Source organism: Apodemus sylvaticus, chromosome 7 (genome assembly GCF_947179515.1).
Source record: "Apodemus sylvaticus chromosome 7, mApoSyl1.1, whole genome shotgun sequence".
NCBI classification, from domain to species: Eukaryota; Metazoa; Chordata; class Mammalia; order Rodentia; family Muridae; genus Apodemus; species Apodemus sylvaticus.
Genome location: NC_067478.1, coordinates 53,218,736 through 53,233,278, shown reverse-complemented (window position 1 = coordinate 53,233,278; position 14,543 = coordinate 53,218,736). Strand labels below are relative to the sequence as shown.

General features: G+C 38.2%; 1 protein-coding gene across 2 annotated transcripts in view; it reads left to right on the top strand.

Moving 5' to 3' along the window:
- The window catches only part of Bmp5 (bone morphogenetic protein 5), a 146,312-nt gene extending 139,874 nt beyond the window's left edge, over nt 1-6,438 (top strand). Inside the window, exons 6-7 of one of the 2 annotated variants that reach the window (XM_052189423.1) lie at nt 1,608-1,718; nt 6,289-6,438. In XM_052189423.1, coding sequence (XP_052045383.1) covers nt 1,608-1,718; nt 6,289-6,438 — 261 coding nt within the window. The remainder of the gene's footprint in view (nt 1-1,607; nt 1,719-6,288) is intronic. The other variant, XM_052189424.1, reaches the window with a different exon arrangement.
- The last annotated feature ends 8,105 nt before the right edge of the window (nt 6,439-14,543 follow it).

Below are 14,543 nucleotides of genomic sequence, written 5' to 3'. Positions count from 1 at the left end.
TGAGTCTGAGGTCTTGGAGTCTTTGACAAGGCCATGTTCATGATAGTAATATACATTCCCTCTGGACTTCATTTGCCCCTCGTGTCTTCCCATTTCTTATTACTTAGATGTTCAGGGTGTCTTTACTTTTAGTCCCAATGTGTTTTGTTGCAATGCTCAGTACTAGACTGTAAAAATGACAGAAAGGAAGAACAAACAGCTACTTTGCCTAACAAGCAAAGTTTTAACAAGTTAGAGCCCTTGAAACCCTGAAGCTCATCAAAGATAGCTCTTGTAATATTAGCAGTGGGGACAATTTGCCCCTAAGCCTTTTAGATTTCTAGGGTATGCCAATGTAATTGGGTCATATCCGCTATTGTGGGTTCAAACACCCTGGAAGTGTGTTTTAATTAATTACCAATTATATTTGCTTTCATTATAAGAGCTGCTGTCACACATATGTATTGGTAATCTGTGAGACATATCAAATCTTGTCTAATGTCATGGCTGCAGCCTTCCTTTATCCACACTGAGTGCACTGAGATCAGCAATTGACTGGTAATATTAAAAAGGCTGGTGACAGCTGCCAGTTTCCATAGTTTCATACAGGTCATTTGTCTATCTGGAGGTTGGGTGAATGCCAACATAATGTACAGTTCCTTAAAATCCACCTTAAAGAACAAACTGTCTATCTCTGGATTCTCCTCATCCCACGCTACACACCTGACTTAGAGAGCTTCTTTCTTTATGCACCTGCCATTGCCTCTGTAGTTTTTCCTGCTCTGTCCAATGTGTGCTCCCTGAAGTCAAGGACCCACACTGGCTATCACTTGCTTCAGCCTGCAGGGCTTTGGAATTAAGAAGTGACAGAATTATAAACAGAAAAGCTGGGATTGGGTGGGTCATGTGCTTTGATGGAGACATACCAGCAGCAGCCAGGAAACTCAGTACTTTTATCTAGGTGAACAAGATGAATGTATGCTAACTGATCTTGATGGGGGCGGGGGTTCTGTAGAGGGAAGCAGTCTCAGCCTGTATTCATCCTGGAGGAGGAAGCTGTGATTGATACTTTCTGCACAAGTTGTCAACATTCATACTTCAACTTGGGGAGATTTTACTATTCCTCTAAGCTTGACTCAAGGAACATCTTGTCATTCCTCTAGCCTATCTGAGGGAAGTCCTGGCCTTTCCCATGAATCACTGGGGTCCTTGACATGGCTGTGCATATGTCAGTAACACAGATTCCATCAAGACTTCATCTACTTCTTGCATTTTCTGGTTCACATGAATGCCCTAGAATTAATCATTCCCAGTTTAAACAATATTTAGAATGCAATTTTGTGATTACAGTTTTATTTTCAAATGCAGAATAATTAATGTATACTAAGTTTTATATAGTAACCTCTCGGGAGAAATTAGAAAGGACATTTTTTTGTGGAAGTATTTATACTTTAGTTAAAATTTTCAACTAAAAATTAAAAGATGTAGGAGAAGCAGAACTTTTAGAATAAATTTTGGACTAAGAAAGGGAACTTACTCAGGTTGAATATCTTTGAGTAATACTTAAGAATTATCTGTCTTTACTGTCACTTAGATGACATTATTTTTCTTGGTTTTGTACATTTCAGGACTGGATCATAGCACCAGAAGGGTATGCTGCATTTTACTGTGATGGAGAATGTTCTTTTCCACTTAATGCCCATATGAATGCCACCAACCATGCCATAGTTCAGACTCTGGTATGTTGTATGCTTATGGGATAAAGGATGGTTTATAATACAAACACAGTATAGAGTTACTTTAAAGAAAATTTAATTATCAACCTCAAGTTCTTAAATTCCTTTGTAACTTGTAGCTGGAGTAACAATTATGGGTATAGAAGGAAATTAAGATTGATTTAAACCAATAATCCTGGTCTCAGATTGGTACAAATTCAGCTGGGAAAACTGAAGTAATTAAATAATGTTGTGACACTGCATAGATTTTATTACTATGTGGTAATTAGCCAGATGAGTTTTTGAACTAGAAATTCGCTAGTACTCTTTACTGAAACATTGCATAACAGTTGAATGAACTTTATCTGAGAGCTTTTTATATAATTATTTAAGGCAAGTTTTTAATACACTATTATTGTACTATAGTCACTGAAAATAGTATATACATAATAGGATAATTTCTATTGATTTTTCCTTATCCTCACTTCCTCTTCTTTTCTGTTATTTTTCAAAGGAAAAGTATCTTCCTGTTTTCTTCTTCCATACGTCTAGATATTTAGAAAGGATTGAATTTCTATTATCCTTGGCATATTCTTGTGCATGAGATAGGAACATGTTGACTATTGACCTGTGATTACAGTATATATATCAAACATACACAGCCTCACCAAGCATCCTGACGTGTCAGTGGGATGGTCTCTAGAAGACAGCAGTGTCTTAGGAGGTGCACCAGATTATGTTTATAATGATCATTTAATGTCTGGGTTAATATGAAAACTGTGATTATGTATTACGGAGAAGAAGAAGAAGAAGAAGAAGAAGAAGAAGAAGGAGAAGAAGAAGAAGAAGAAGAAGAAGAAGAAGAAGAAGAAGAAGAAGAAGAAGAAGAAGAAGAAGAAGAAGAAGAAGAAGTTCTTTTGCTCTGCTCCAAACTCTCAGCATTTTCATTTGACCTTAAAATTTTACCTTTCCCCTTCCTCCATTTAAATTCAAAAGCTGATGGATAGAGTAGCTATTTTCTAAATAAGGATTCATATAAATATAATATGATATGATATGATATGATATAATATTTAAACAGACATACCAAGTACTTAAATACCTTTATACTTACCTGGGATTACTTTCATTTTGAAGATTCATTTTTACTTAGGGAAGATATTCTACAATATCCCTGGAGCTGGACTTCCAAGTGGTTGTGAGCCTCCCATCATGGATTCTGGGAACTGAACTCCAGCAAGAGGAGTGTGCACTCTTAACCACTGAGCCACCTCTCCAGTTTCATGCCCAGTTTGTTTACTTGTTTGATTCTTTTGAGTGCTGGGGGATCAAACTCAGGTCTGCATGCTTGCAGAACAAGCATCTTCCCAACTGAGCCATCTCCCTGACCCCTCTCACACTCATCTGTCAGGCCAGTTCTCTCTTTTAGACCTAGGCCTCCATTGCTTGACCCTTACATTGGACTGAGCCTCCGACTCTGCCTTCCCATGAGCTCAGCATATCCACTAGTCTGCGAGCTCATCACAGCACACTCATCTCTACAGCTGATATGTCTGCCTCTCCCAGTGCCTTTACATCTCCTTGATTTGTCACCTTTCCTTCTATCCCTTTACATTCACAAGTGTTACACAGGTGGCCCACAGTACATGTTAGCTGACCTCAGGGGAGGCCGTGGTATATTTTCCTGGGAAATCCTTTTCATTTCCTGGGATCACTCTTGACTTAAAAGATACTGTAGACTAGCCTGTTCTGGAGTGCTAGTCTATGGTGGGCAAGCATGGATTTGATTAAAACTTTTAGAAATAAAATCAGGGGGTAGGAAAAGAAAGAAAGCAAATAAGTATTTCGATAGCCACATATAAAATGTCCTTTTCATGAGATAGGTTACCCTAATGATAGTGTGTGAGGCATAAAGTAAATCCCCGGGGAGAATTAAAGTCAGATGTGCCTTCTCCTCATAAATATTTCTTAATATGGGTTAGTATCCTTGAGCAATGGGGAGCGGGCAGGCTCTGCGGAGGTGCTGTACTCAGATTTCTACTGGTAGATTGGGAGGCATGCTGCTGATTCATCCTTTGAAGGGACAACATGGCCACTATGTGTGTAGTGACAGAGAGGAACAGCTGCTTTTAGTCTATGTCCTGAATAGTTTTATGTCACCTCGACACAGCTAGAATTGTATCAGATTGCCTTATGACAATGATTGAGAAGCCCTGAGTGCATTCTCTTGATTGATTATTGATATGGGAGGGTTCATCTCAGTGTGGGTGGGCCACCTCTGGGCTGATGGTTTGGGGTGCTAAGGAATAGCAGATGGAGTAAGCCAGAAGGCAGCAAATCTCTACGGCCTCTACCTCAGCTCTTGCCTCCAGATTCCTGCCCTGACTTCCTTGGATGATGGACTACAGGTTGTAAAATGCAATAATCTCTTTTCTCTCCAAGTTGCCTTTGGTCACAATGCACTTTTGCAGCAATAGAACCTCTAACAAGACAGCATATAAAACAATGCTACTTGACTTTTCAAAAAAAATTCTTGGTCTGTTTTTGTTTTCATTTGTAAAATAATAATGCCTGAGTAAGAAAAGAGAAATCTGCTTCTTTAGACATATATTTAATATATTAAAGTTCCCTCAGGCTAAGCATGAATACTAATAACAAATTTTTCATCAAATTATCCTCTTTCCTTATTTACTTTATTTTTCTTATAAATATATAAGTCTTTTCGTTTTATGGCTATAGTCTAGAAGTGGTATTAAAGGAAAAACAAAAGAAATCTTGATGTGAAGTAGGAAGACTGTTCTCTGACTCGCTTATTGCCCTGTTATGTTAGACACATCATTACAAAACTCAAGTTTGTGGATGAGTTTGACTTTAGTATTTCTGCTATCGTGAATGTTTTCATGTTTGTTCTGCGAAACATGTGGAGCAGCAAGACAGGCATGCTCTTCGTTAAGGAAGAACATGTTAGTGACGGATACATTCGGAGAATCATTCACGAGCATTCCATTTCGTTCGGAGCCGCTGCTTACTGAGGCTGCCAAGGCCCCTGGAACCTGGGGCTTATCAGTCATGCCACGGTGGTTTCAGGAGACAAAGCGGATGAGGAATACAAGCTGCATCTGAAATCCGGAGAAGCTCTCCAACTTTCAGTTTTGTGAGGTCCTAGGAAATTTCAAGGACATGTGGGATCACTCATTTGTCCTGTGTTTCTGCTCACACGTAGGTGTCCTAGATCATTTCAGCCAGGACACTGGGAAGCCAAGGCTTTAAGAGGCTGTGTTTGCTCTTTTGTAGATCCCTTAAGGCTCATTCTGGGGACTTCCCATAAACTCCTTTGGGGAAAGGGCCAGAGTAGGTGGGAGCCATATTCTGACTTCTAGCTCAATTATTATAACTTACCGGCAAACTTCCAGTGTGATCGAAACGAGCCCCAAGCTTTTATTTAAGCATTTCACTTTTCCACAGGGCTACGTTTTCAATCTCTTAAGGAGAATGGATATTCAATTTGTGAACTATCTGAATCCCTCGTTTCAGTTTCAGCTTGCTTTTTGGCAGTTTTCTGCAGAGTGTATAGGGAAAGGAAAATAATGTTAAACTCCAGTCCGTCTGCTAAAATAAAGAGTTGAAACCATTGCTCTAAAACCGGGACTAGATTTTTAAAAAATTCTTATTCTCTCATACATTACATGGCATTACAGTTCCCCTCCCTTCTCTCCTCACAGCCTCTTTCTAACCTCCTCTCCCCCAGATCCTCTTAAAAATCAAAGGAAAAAAGAACAAAGAAAGAACAAATGAACAAAATCGAGAAAGGAAAAAAGAAAGGAAGGAAGGAAGAAAGAAAGAAAGAAAGAAAGAAAGAAAGAAAGAAAGAAAGAAAGAAAGAAAGAAAAAAGAGAGAAAGACTGAGGAAAATAATAGGCCTCCCAAGGATATCCAGTGAATGTGGCCTAACAAGATATAATAAGACTGGGCACAAACCCTCACATCACGGTTGGCTATGACAACCCAGTAGGAGGAAAGGGGTCTCGAGTTCATGCAAAACAAATATAGATTTTCTTTCATTGTGGTTTTTAGCTTATCTTTCCAATGGAAAAGGAAAAGTTGGCACAAGGTCTGTGATGTATCATTTTACTATTCTATTACAGTATTTTGCAGACTTAGACCTTTCTGTAGTCCAAGCGTGTCTTCACTGACTCGAGCCTATAGCCTGTGTTACTCTGGTAGTGTATGTAGACGATATTGGGTCAATTACAAGCAGGGCAATACAAAATGATATGCTTTTCTCTCAGAAAAATTCTGCAGAACATTCCTTACTAAGCTTGCCTTATTTGATGGACTGCATTTCAAGCCCCACCCCCATACTTACTTAGAACTGTTGGTTTGATTCTTAGTGACTGTTGATTGAGAATACGTCCTGTCATTCGGACCCCAGCCCAGTTATCTAAGGGGTATTAAAAGGAGTCAGGCCAGGGGTTCCCTCATCAAAGAGTTGTGATATAAACATCATATTCTTAAAGATGTAAATGAGATGTGTACCCCTTTTCTCTAAAAGTCACATTTTCTTTCATTTTTTCCCCTCTTCTTTCTTTGCCAGGTACACCTGATGTTTCCTGACCATGTTCCCAAGCCTTGTTGTGCTCCAACCAAACTAAATGCCATCTCAGTCCTGTACTTTGATGACAGCTCCAATGTAATTTTGAAAAAGTACAGAAATATGGTAGTACGTTCGTGTGGCTGCCACTAGATGGAAGTACCTGGATAATAACCAAACAGATCTGTGTTATGTTTATGACCCCAATAAAAAGCAGGGAAATGGGGGGATTTCCTAAAATCAATCTGGGTTATTTCATCTCTCCATGTATGATATCATGTATATACACTTCCTATTTATTTAAAATTATATAGTCTCCTTTGGGTGCCTTACCAGTAAAACTTGTTAAAGATCCCCATATTATATAATAGATTCCTATTCTAACTTTTGTTGGGGTGTGATGAGTCCAGTTTAATTCTATGCCAACATTTTCCTTAAGGCTAATATAAATGATTTTCTGATATTAAGTAGAACTGCTTCGACAGTTTAATGTTGAAGGGAAATGAATACATTTGACATATTGCACTAACTAAAAACTAAAATAGAATATCTAGAAATAAAGTAAGTAACAACTGAAATTATTAAAAAAAATCACATTGTTTATCATTTGTGCTTTTTTGGCTAAAGTAAAATGTTGAACCGGATTTGAATTAGTGAACAGTAGGCCAGAAGGACACAGAAGCTGGAAGAGCGTGTAATTCTTCTAACTCCTCCCCTTTAGTGGAACTGGCAGAACTCTAGGAACATGCTGCTTCTTGCTTCTGACTGAGATTTTTTTCTTTTGTTTTTATTTTTATTTTTTGTTATTTCCTTTTGTTTTGTTTTTATAAGAAGGTAAAAAATTCAGGCTGGAGTCTCTGTCCACCCACTTCCAAACTTACACAAAAAAGTACCTCAAATAAATCAGCCTGACCATTGTCTATAACACTACTGCTCCAGTGAGTTTTTTCTTTCTTTCTTGTTTAAAACTTAATCCAAAGTAAAGAAATGATCATATGTGCTCCATTTCATTCCTTACAGACAAGAGTCACTTCATGCATAAATGTGCTGGAACTCATCACGACAACATGGTCTCTTGCTCTCACTTGCCTTTGTAATAGACACTGCTAGCTGATTGTGATATAAGAGATTTTATTCAGGGTAAAAGCATTGACATTAAACTGAAAAAAAAATCACAGAGTGGCTTTGACAGAATCACCATTTTACAACAGCTAAATCCCATTTTTCACAGTTTGTGGAATAAACTCAGTGAAAACCCCAATTTTACAAAGGGATTTTGGAAAACTTTCTCCAAGCTCCATACATACGAATAAGTATGCTAGGGAAGGTTCTGGGATGCTGTGAAGTGTGGTGAGTGTGCGTGCGTGTGTCTGTGTCCGTGCGTGTGTGTGTGTCTGTGCGTGTGCATGTGCGTGTGCGTGTCTGTGTGTGTGTCCGTGCGTGTGCATGTGTGTGTGCGTGTCTGTGTGTGTGTGTCCGTGCATGTGCATGTGTGTGTGTCCGTGGGTGCATGTGTGTGTGTATCTGTCTGTGTGTGTGTGTGTCAGTGGGTGTGTGTTTGTGCATGTGCGTGGGCGTGTGTGTCTGTGTGTGTCTGTGCGTGTGCATGTGTGTGTGTGTCTGGGGGTGCATGTGTGTGTGCATGCACGCACGTGTGCACGCGCATGCTTTTCTCTCTGATGTTTATTTATTTTATCTCTGTTGGAATGGCGACTGGTTACTAAGGCCTTTCTCCAGCCCACACTGCCTTACTGAGGAGTGGGTCTCTAGTTGAGCACTTACTACTTTCTGTGAGCTCCATGGTGAGGCTTGTAGCAATCAACTGAAAATATTCACGAAGCACCATTTCCTACTCACTGTATGTAGCGTTCAAGCAAGAACCCATTGTTAATAATTTCCAAACATTGTGCCTTGTTTGTAATTCAGATATTTTTACAATGTTGTTTTAAAAACACAGTTTACAGTATAGAAACTATGGTATGGATGCTATTGGGGGATGCACTAAATAATATATTTTTAGTTAATAAGTTAATAGTGTATCAATGAGGATAAGACTAGAGATTAAGAAATAGAATTCTATTATATTATTCTTTAAATGTACTACTTGGATGTATGTTTACATTTAAACTATATTAAACTCATGATTTCAACCTCTGTTGTGGTTTGTGTGTATATATATGTGTGGCACAGTTCTTTATTAAAAAAATAAAATGTAAATGCATCCTAGACTAAAATATTTATGAGATGTAAAACGTTTCTTAATTATACAGCTCATTAATTGCTTTCAGTTCATGATGCTCTTTCGTACTTCTCAAAGGTAACCCATTAATAAGTGGACAAAACAGCAATCTCTGATTTATAGCTGTTTAAAAAAATTGTCTAAACTTTAAAGACATAGTTAAAATAGCAAGTCTAATTAAAAGTGGGAAAGTATCTCATCTTTTCTTGTTCATATAGAACAAGAAATATGGAGGGTGATAATAGGGACTGCGGAGATGGCTCAGTGAAGTGCTGCACAGAAGCATGAGGAGCTGACATTAATGCCCGGAACCAGCTGCACGCTGTGGCGTGCACGTGTAATCTCAGAGCCGGGAAAAGGGAGAATCGTCAGGAGTTTCCAGCCTACCCAGGTGGTGAGACTTGGGTCCCAGTAAAAGATCCAGTCTAAAAAACCAGCGTGGGTGTCTCCTCAGCAAGGATGCCCGAGTTGATCTCAAGCCTCCACCTGTATGTGCACTCATGTGCACCTGAAACATGGGGAAACACATGCACACACACAGGGAAACACTCTAGGTGACACCGATTTTGCATCTCCCAATAATTATGTGTGTGTACCCATGATGGTCTCAAATAATTGTCCTAATTTTGTAATATTATTTTAGTAATATTCTAGCTTTTACTAGAGACAAATATTTAGTTTTTAATAGGTTTAAGTCTTTATAAACAGATAGGGTGCTGGTGTATTTTGTGTACTTTGGAGATGTTTCTATTTAACACGTGTTCTGCTTTGTGAAAGTGTTTTATCCATTTTGGAGAATTAAATCATAAATACTCATTTTTTTTAAAAAAAAAAGAAACCAAGGCTAAAATATTCTACATTGAGCTAAAGAAAACAGACTGAAAAAACAAAATTATTTTTCAGCCGAAGAACCATCACTTCATATTCCCTGTCTCATCGTCATCGAATCTGAGCCAGAGCCTGCTGGCAACTATACAGTCTGGCAACTGTGATCTCTCAAGACATTTACAATGAATAATTAGCTTACACTGCAGTGCTGCTCAGGCGGGGCAGAAGAAATCCTCATTCCCAAACACAGGCAGCCACCTCCTAGCTGTTCATTCTAGTGCTCGATCTGTCTTTCAGAGTCCGTCTTGAGTTACATGTTCTTGTATGCTTTCTCATTCATCCTGTGTGAGGGGAGGCAGGCTGCAAAGTTTGAAGTGAAGAGTGAAGATACAGCAGCTGATAAAGCAGACACATCACCAAGTCTACATCTGTGTTATATCAAGTGGGAGAAGATGAAAACAGGAGAAAGTATGAAAAATTGTGAGGAATGGCAACATTTCCTCTCATTTAGGCACAAGGCAAGGCTGCCCTGACTTGGGTAGAAAGGTGCTGCTGTCACAGAAGATCAGGCCCTGTGTGACTCGTTACTGATCTGAAAGGCAATGCTCTCAGAGAGGAAAATTAACAGAACCCACAGGCTTTATAAACCATAAAATTTCAGAAAAGTAAATCTCTGAATTAAATTTTGCCCCTTGACTTCAATTTTTAATGAAAAGTCAATATTTATACACAACTGAACTATACCTTCAGTTCTGGAAATTATTTAATTGTTTGTGTGTGTGTGTATGTGTGTGTGAGAGAGACAGAGAGAGAGTGAGATAACGAGATAGACAGACAGACAGCAGACACACACACACACACACACACACACACACACGAGACTACATTAGGTGCTTCAAGGCAGTGCCAGTGCTGAAATAGAAGCTGACCTGATTTAGGGGATTGTGAGTAATATTTTGTCCTTTCTGGCTACATGCCTACTAAAGAATAGTGAAATACAGTAAAAGAAAACTTAAATCCTAGATTATATTTGTTTTCCTGAAAAATATCCCAGAAAGAGCAATTTTTAAGACTTGAGCTGCATGATCAGTAAGGTAGCTTAAGTTTCAGAGTAATCATTATTCTGTTTGCAATAAGATATACCCACTTCCAGACACATGTGTGTATATATGTATATGTATATGTATATGTATATGTATATGTATATGTATATGTATATGTATATGTATATGTATATGTATATGTATATGTATATGTATATGTATATGTATATGTATATGTATATGTATATGTATATGTATATATGTGTGTGTGTAATACTCTTTTTATACATCTATTTTGTTTAAAATAATTTTAAAATTTAAATATATTTTGATCCTTCCAGATCCTCCCCTCACTCCAACTTTAAGTTCTTTCTCAAACAAACATAAACCCAATAAAATAAAACCAAGAAAACAAAATAAGACTGTCCTCTCCCTAATAAAACAAAACAGCAAACTGTAATCAAAAAAAGCACAGGCTCACAAAACTGTGGGGTCCATTGTATGTTGGTCAATTCCTGCTGAACATGAGGCCTGCCCTGGAGTGGTAGAAATATCCAGTGTCATGTTTTTGGAGAAAATTGACTTTTATTCTTCCAGCAGATATAAATGACAGTTTAGTTGTTAACCTTTTTCCTAGTGACTAGGCATTTATTTATTTATTTATTCATTTATTTATTTAAAATATAATAAGATAAAACAAACCAAGAGAAGGAAAAGAACCCAAGAGAAGGCACAAGAATCAGAGATTTTATTAGTATACTAGGGAATCCCATAAGAAACAGGTAACATATAAGCAGAGAACCTTATGCAGACTTGTGCAGGTCCTGTAAGGTGCTTCAGTCTCTGTGAGTTCCAATGAACTTTGCTTGTGTTGATTTAGAAGGCCTTGTTTTTTTGGTATCTTTCATCTCCTTTGGCTTTTACACTCTATCCACATCCTCTTCCCCACAATTCCCTGAGCTCTTAGGGGAGAGATTTGAGAGAGACATCCCCTTTAGGGTTGAGTGTTCCAAGGTTTTTCATTCTCTGTACAATGTCTGGTTGTGGATCTCTGTATTTGTTCCCATCTGATGACGGCTAAACAAGGCACTGATCTATAAAACATTCTTTTAAATGCATTGCAAGGTTGTAAACAAAGTAAAGAAATTGTTAAAAGCAAGGAATAAATCCGTGGAGGCCAGATATAAGACGCTGATATAATCCAGAGAATGGAGTGTCCACTGTGGCCTGGAGCTTTGGTTTCAGTCACCAAGCCTTATAGGCAGGGACAAATGCTTCTACCTATAAAGTGAAAAGGACCATATCAGAGACTACTCCGTAAATCCAGAAATCAAGCAGAAATGAGTTAGCAAAGAAATTTGTTGTGTCTCTGCATGATGAGAGGAAAAAAGCCTTCTGGGATATTCATATGAACCTGTGACCAGAAATCACACTATTGAATTTTCATGATCCTCTAGTGAGTCTGAAAATGCACTGGAGAAAGAACAGGGAGATGTTGTATGGGGACTGCCGTGCCATCCCGGGCCTTGAGGACCCTGGGCTGAAAACATATGAAGCTCATAGCCAGAGTGGTTTGCAGGAAGGACTGAGAGGGTTAAACAAAAGAACAAAGGTCACACAAATCAGAGAGGTTATCCAGTTGTTGAGTATATCCTCGATAATACGTAGATGTGATGTGCTTTTTGAGGAGACCAAAATCTTAAGTATGAAATCTTTTCAGTGGCCTGATAGATCCAAGAAGAAAAAAAAAAAAGAAACTTCATTAGATTTGCTGGTTTAGTGAGTTAGATCTGCAGACATTTTCCCTAAGACAACAGAGATAGATGAAGAGAGGGCAGTTTACAGGGTAGCTGAAAGTTAGTGTGCATCAAAGGACACCCTGCCATGTGTTTATTTCGGGGAACAAAAGGTGAGTTTTGGGCTAATGATTGGCCCCATCAATCAAAGCATGATACTCAAATTGGAAATCAGTCAACACATACTTTCTGTCTTTGAAATTTTGCTAAGGAAAAAAATGTCATTTAGAATTATGAATTTAGCCAAAAATTTTCTTTTAAAACCTTGGGCAATATAAAAACATTTCAAGGCAAATAAAGCAGGAAGCTAAAAGAAAATTTAGGATTAAAAGCAAGACCTTTGCTAAAAGATGTACCTCAAAAAGAAAGAACGATTGTATTGTATTTGAAATCGAGTTGAAATAGAATGAACGGCACTATCAGCATAAAACACACATGCTGAGATGCTAGTAATTGAAGACGATATTTGTTGTTGTTTGCTTGTGACAAGGTGACATTGTCCTGAGATGGTGGATAATACAGTTTTATCTAATGATAACTAAACAAACATCCTCAGTTTTCTCCTCAGAATTCACAGTGAAGTTTCCTGTTAAAACTGGGGAAGACCCTTGAGGACATCGGTATAGGGAGAAAGTTTCTGAACAGAACACCAATAGCATATGCTCTAAGATCAAGAATTGACAAATGGGACCTCATAAAATTACAAAGTTTCTGTACAGCAAAGGACACCATCAAAAGGACAAATCGGCAACCAACAAATTGGGAAAATATCTTCACCAATCCTACATCAGATAGAGGGCTAATATCCAATATATATAAAGAACTCAAGAAGTTAGACTCCAGAAAACCAAACAACCCTATTAAAAAATGGGGTACAGAGTTAAACAAAGAATTCTCACCTGAAGAACTTCGGATGGCAGAGAAACACCTTAAAAAATGCTCAACTTCATTAGTCGTTAGGGATATGCAAATCAAAACAACCCTGAGATTTCACCTTACACCAGCCAGAATGGCTAAGATTAAAAATTCAGGAGACAGCAGGTGTTGGAGAGGGTGTGGAGAAAGAGGAACACTCCTCCACTGCTGGTGGGGTTGCAAATTGGTACAACCACTCTGGAAATCAGTCTGGCGGTTCCTCCGAAAACTGGGCACCTCACTTCCAGAAGATCCTGCTATACCACTCCTGGGCATATACCCAAAAGATTCCCCAGTATGTAATAAGGATACATGTTCTACTATGTTCATAGCAGCCCTATTTATAATTGCCAGAAGTTGGAAAGAACCCAGGTATCCCTCAACAGAAGAGTGGATGCAAAAAATGTGGTATATCTACACAATGGAGTACTATTCAGCCATTAGAAACAATGAATTCATGAAATTCTTAGGCAAATGGATGGAGCTGGAGAATATCATACTAAGTGAGGTAACCCAGACTCAAAAGATGAATCATGGTATGCACTCACTAATAAGTGGATATTAACCTAGAAAACTGGAATACCCAAAACATAATCCACACATCAAATGAGGTACAAGAAGAACGGAGGAGTGGCCCCTTGTTCTGAAAAGACTCAGTGAAGCAGTATAGAGCAAAATCAGAACAGGGAAGTGGGAAGGGTTGGGTGGGAAAACAGGGGGAGGGAAGGGGACTGATGGGACTTTCGGGAGTGGGGGTCCAGAAAAGGGGAAATCATTTGAAATGTAAATAAATATATCAATAAATTAAAAAAAAAGAAAAAAAGAAAAAAAAGATAAAAAAAGAAATAGTAACTCAGATGGTTATTTTTCTCAAACTGAAACTCGGAGTAGAATAAAAAAATTAAAACTTGAAAAAAAAAAACAAAACTGGACCTGAAAACTAATATGTTCCATCTAAACCAGAGTCAGACTTTTCTCTTCTATAAATGGTGTGCTGCAGCTGGAGAGATTGCTCAGTGGTTAAGAGCAGTAACTGTTCTTCCAGAGGTCGTGAGTTTAATTCCCAGCAACCACATGGTTGTGTTCACAACTATCTGTAACGAGATCCGATGCCCTCTTCTGGTGTGTCTGAAGAGAGCGACAGTGTAGTTATATACATAGGCTTTGGTAGCTGTGGCATAGCACTTCATTTGCAGAAACAAGATATGGATGACATTGGTCTCGAGCTAAATTATTCTAATAGACATTTTATATCAGCATGGGAGGTACTCACAATGTCATAAAATTCAATCAGTTCACACAAATACAATAGGAAAAGAAAGGATAAAATGTGTCTATGACATACAGAAGCAGAGCAGAAAGGGGTCCAGATAATCATATAACTTTTTTTTAATTATTGGACATTTTCTTTATTTACATTTCAAATGTTATCCCCTT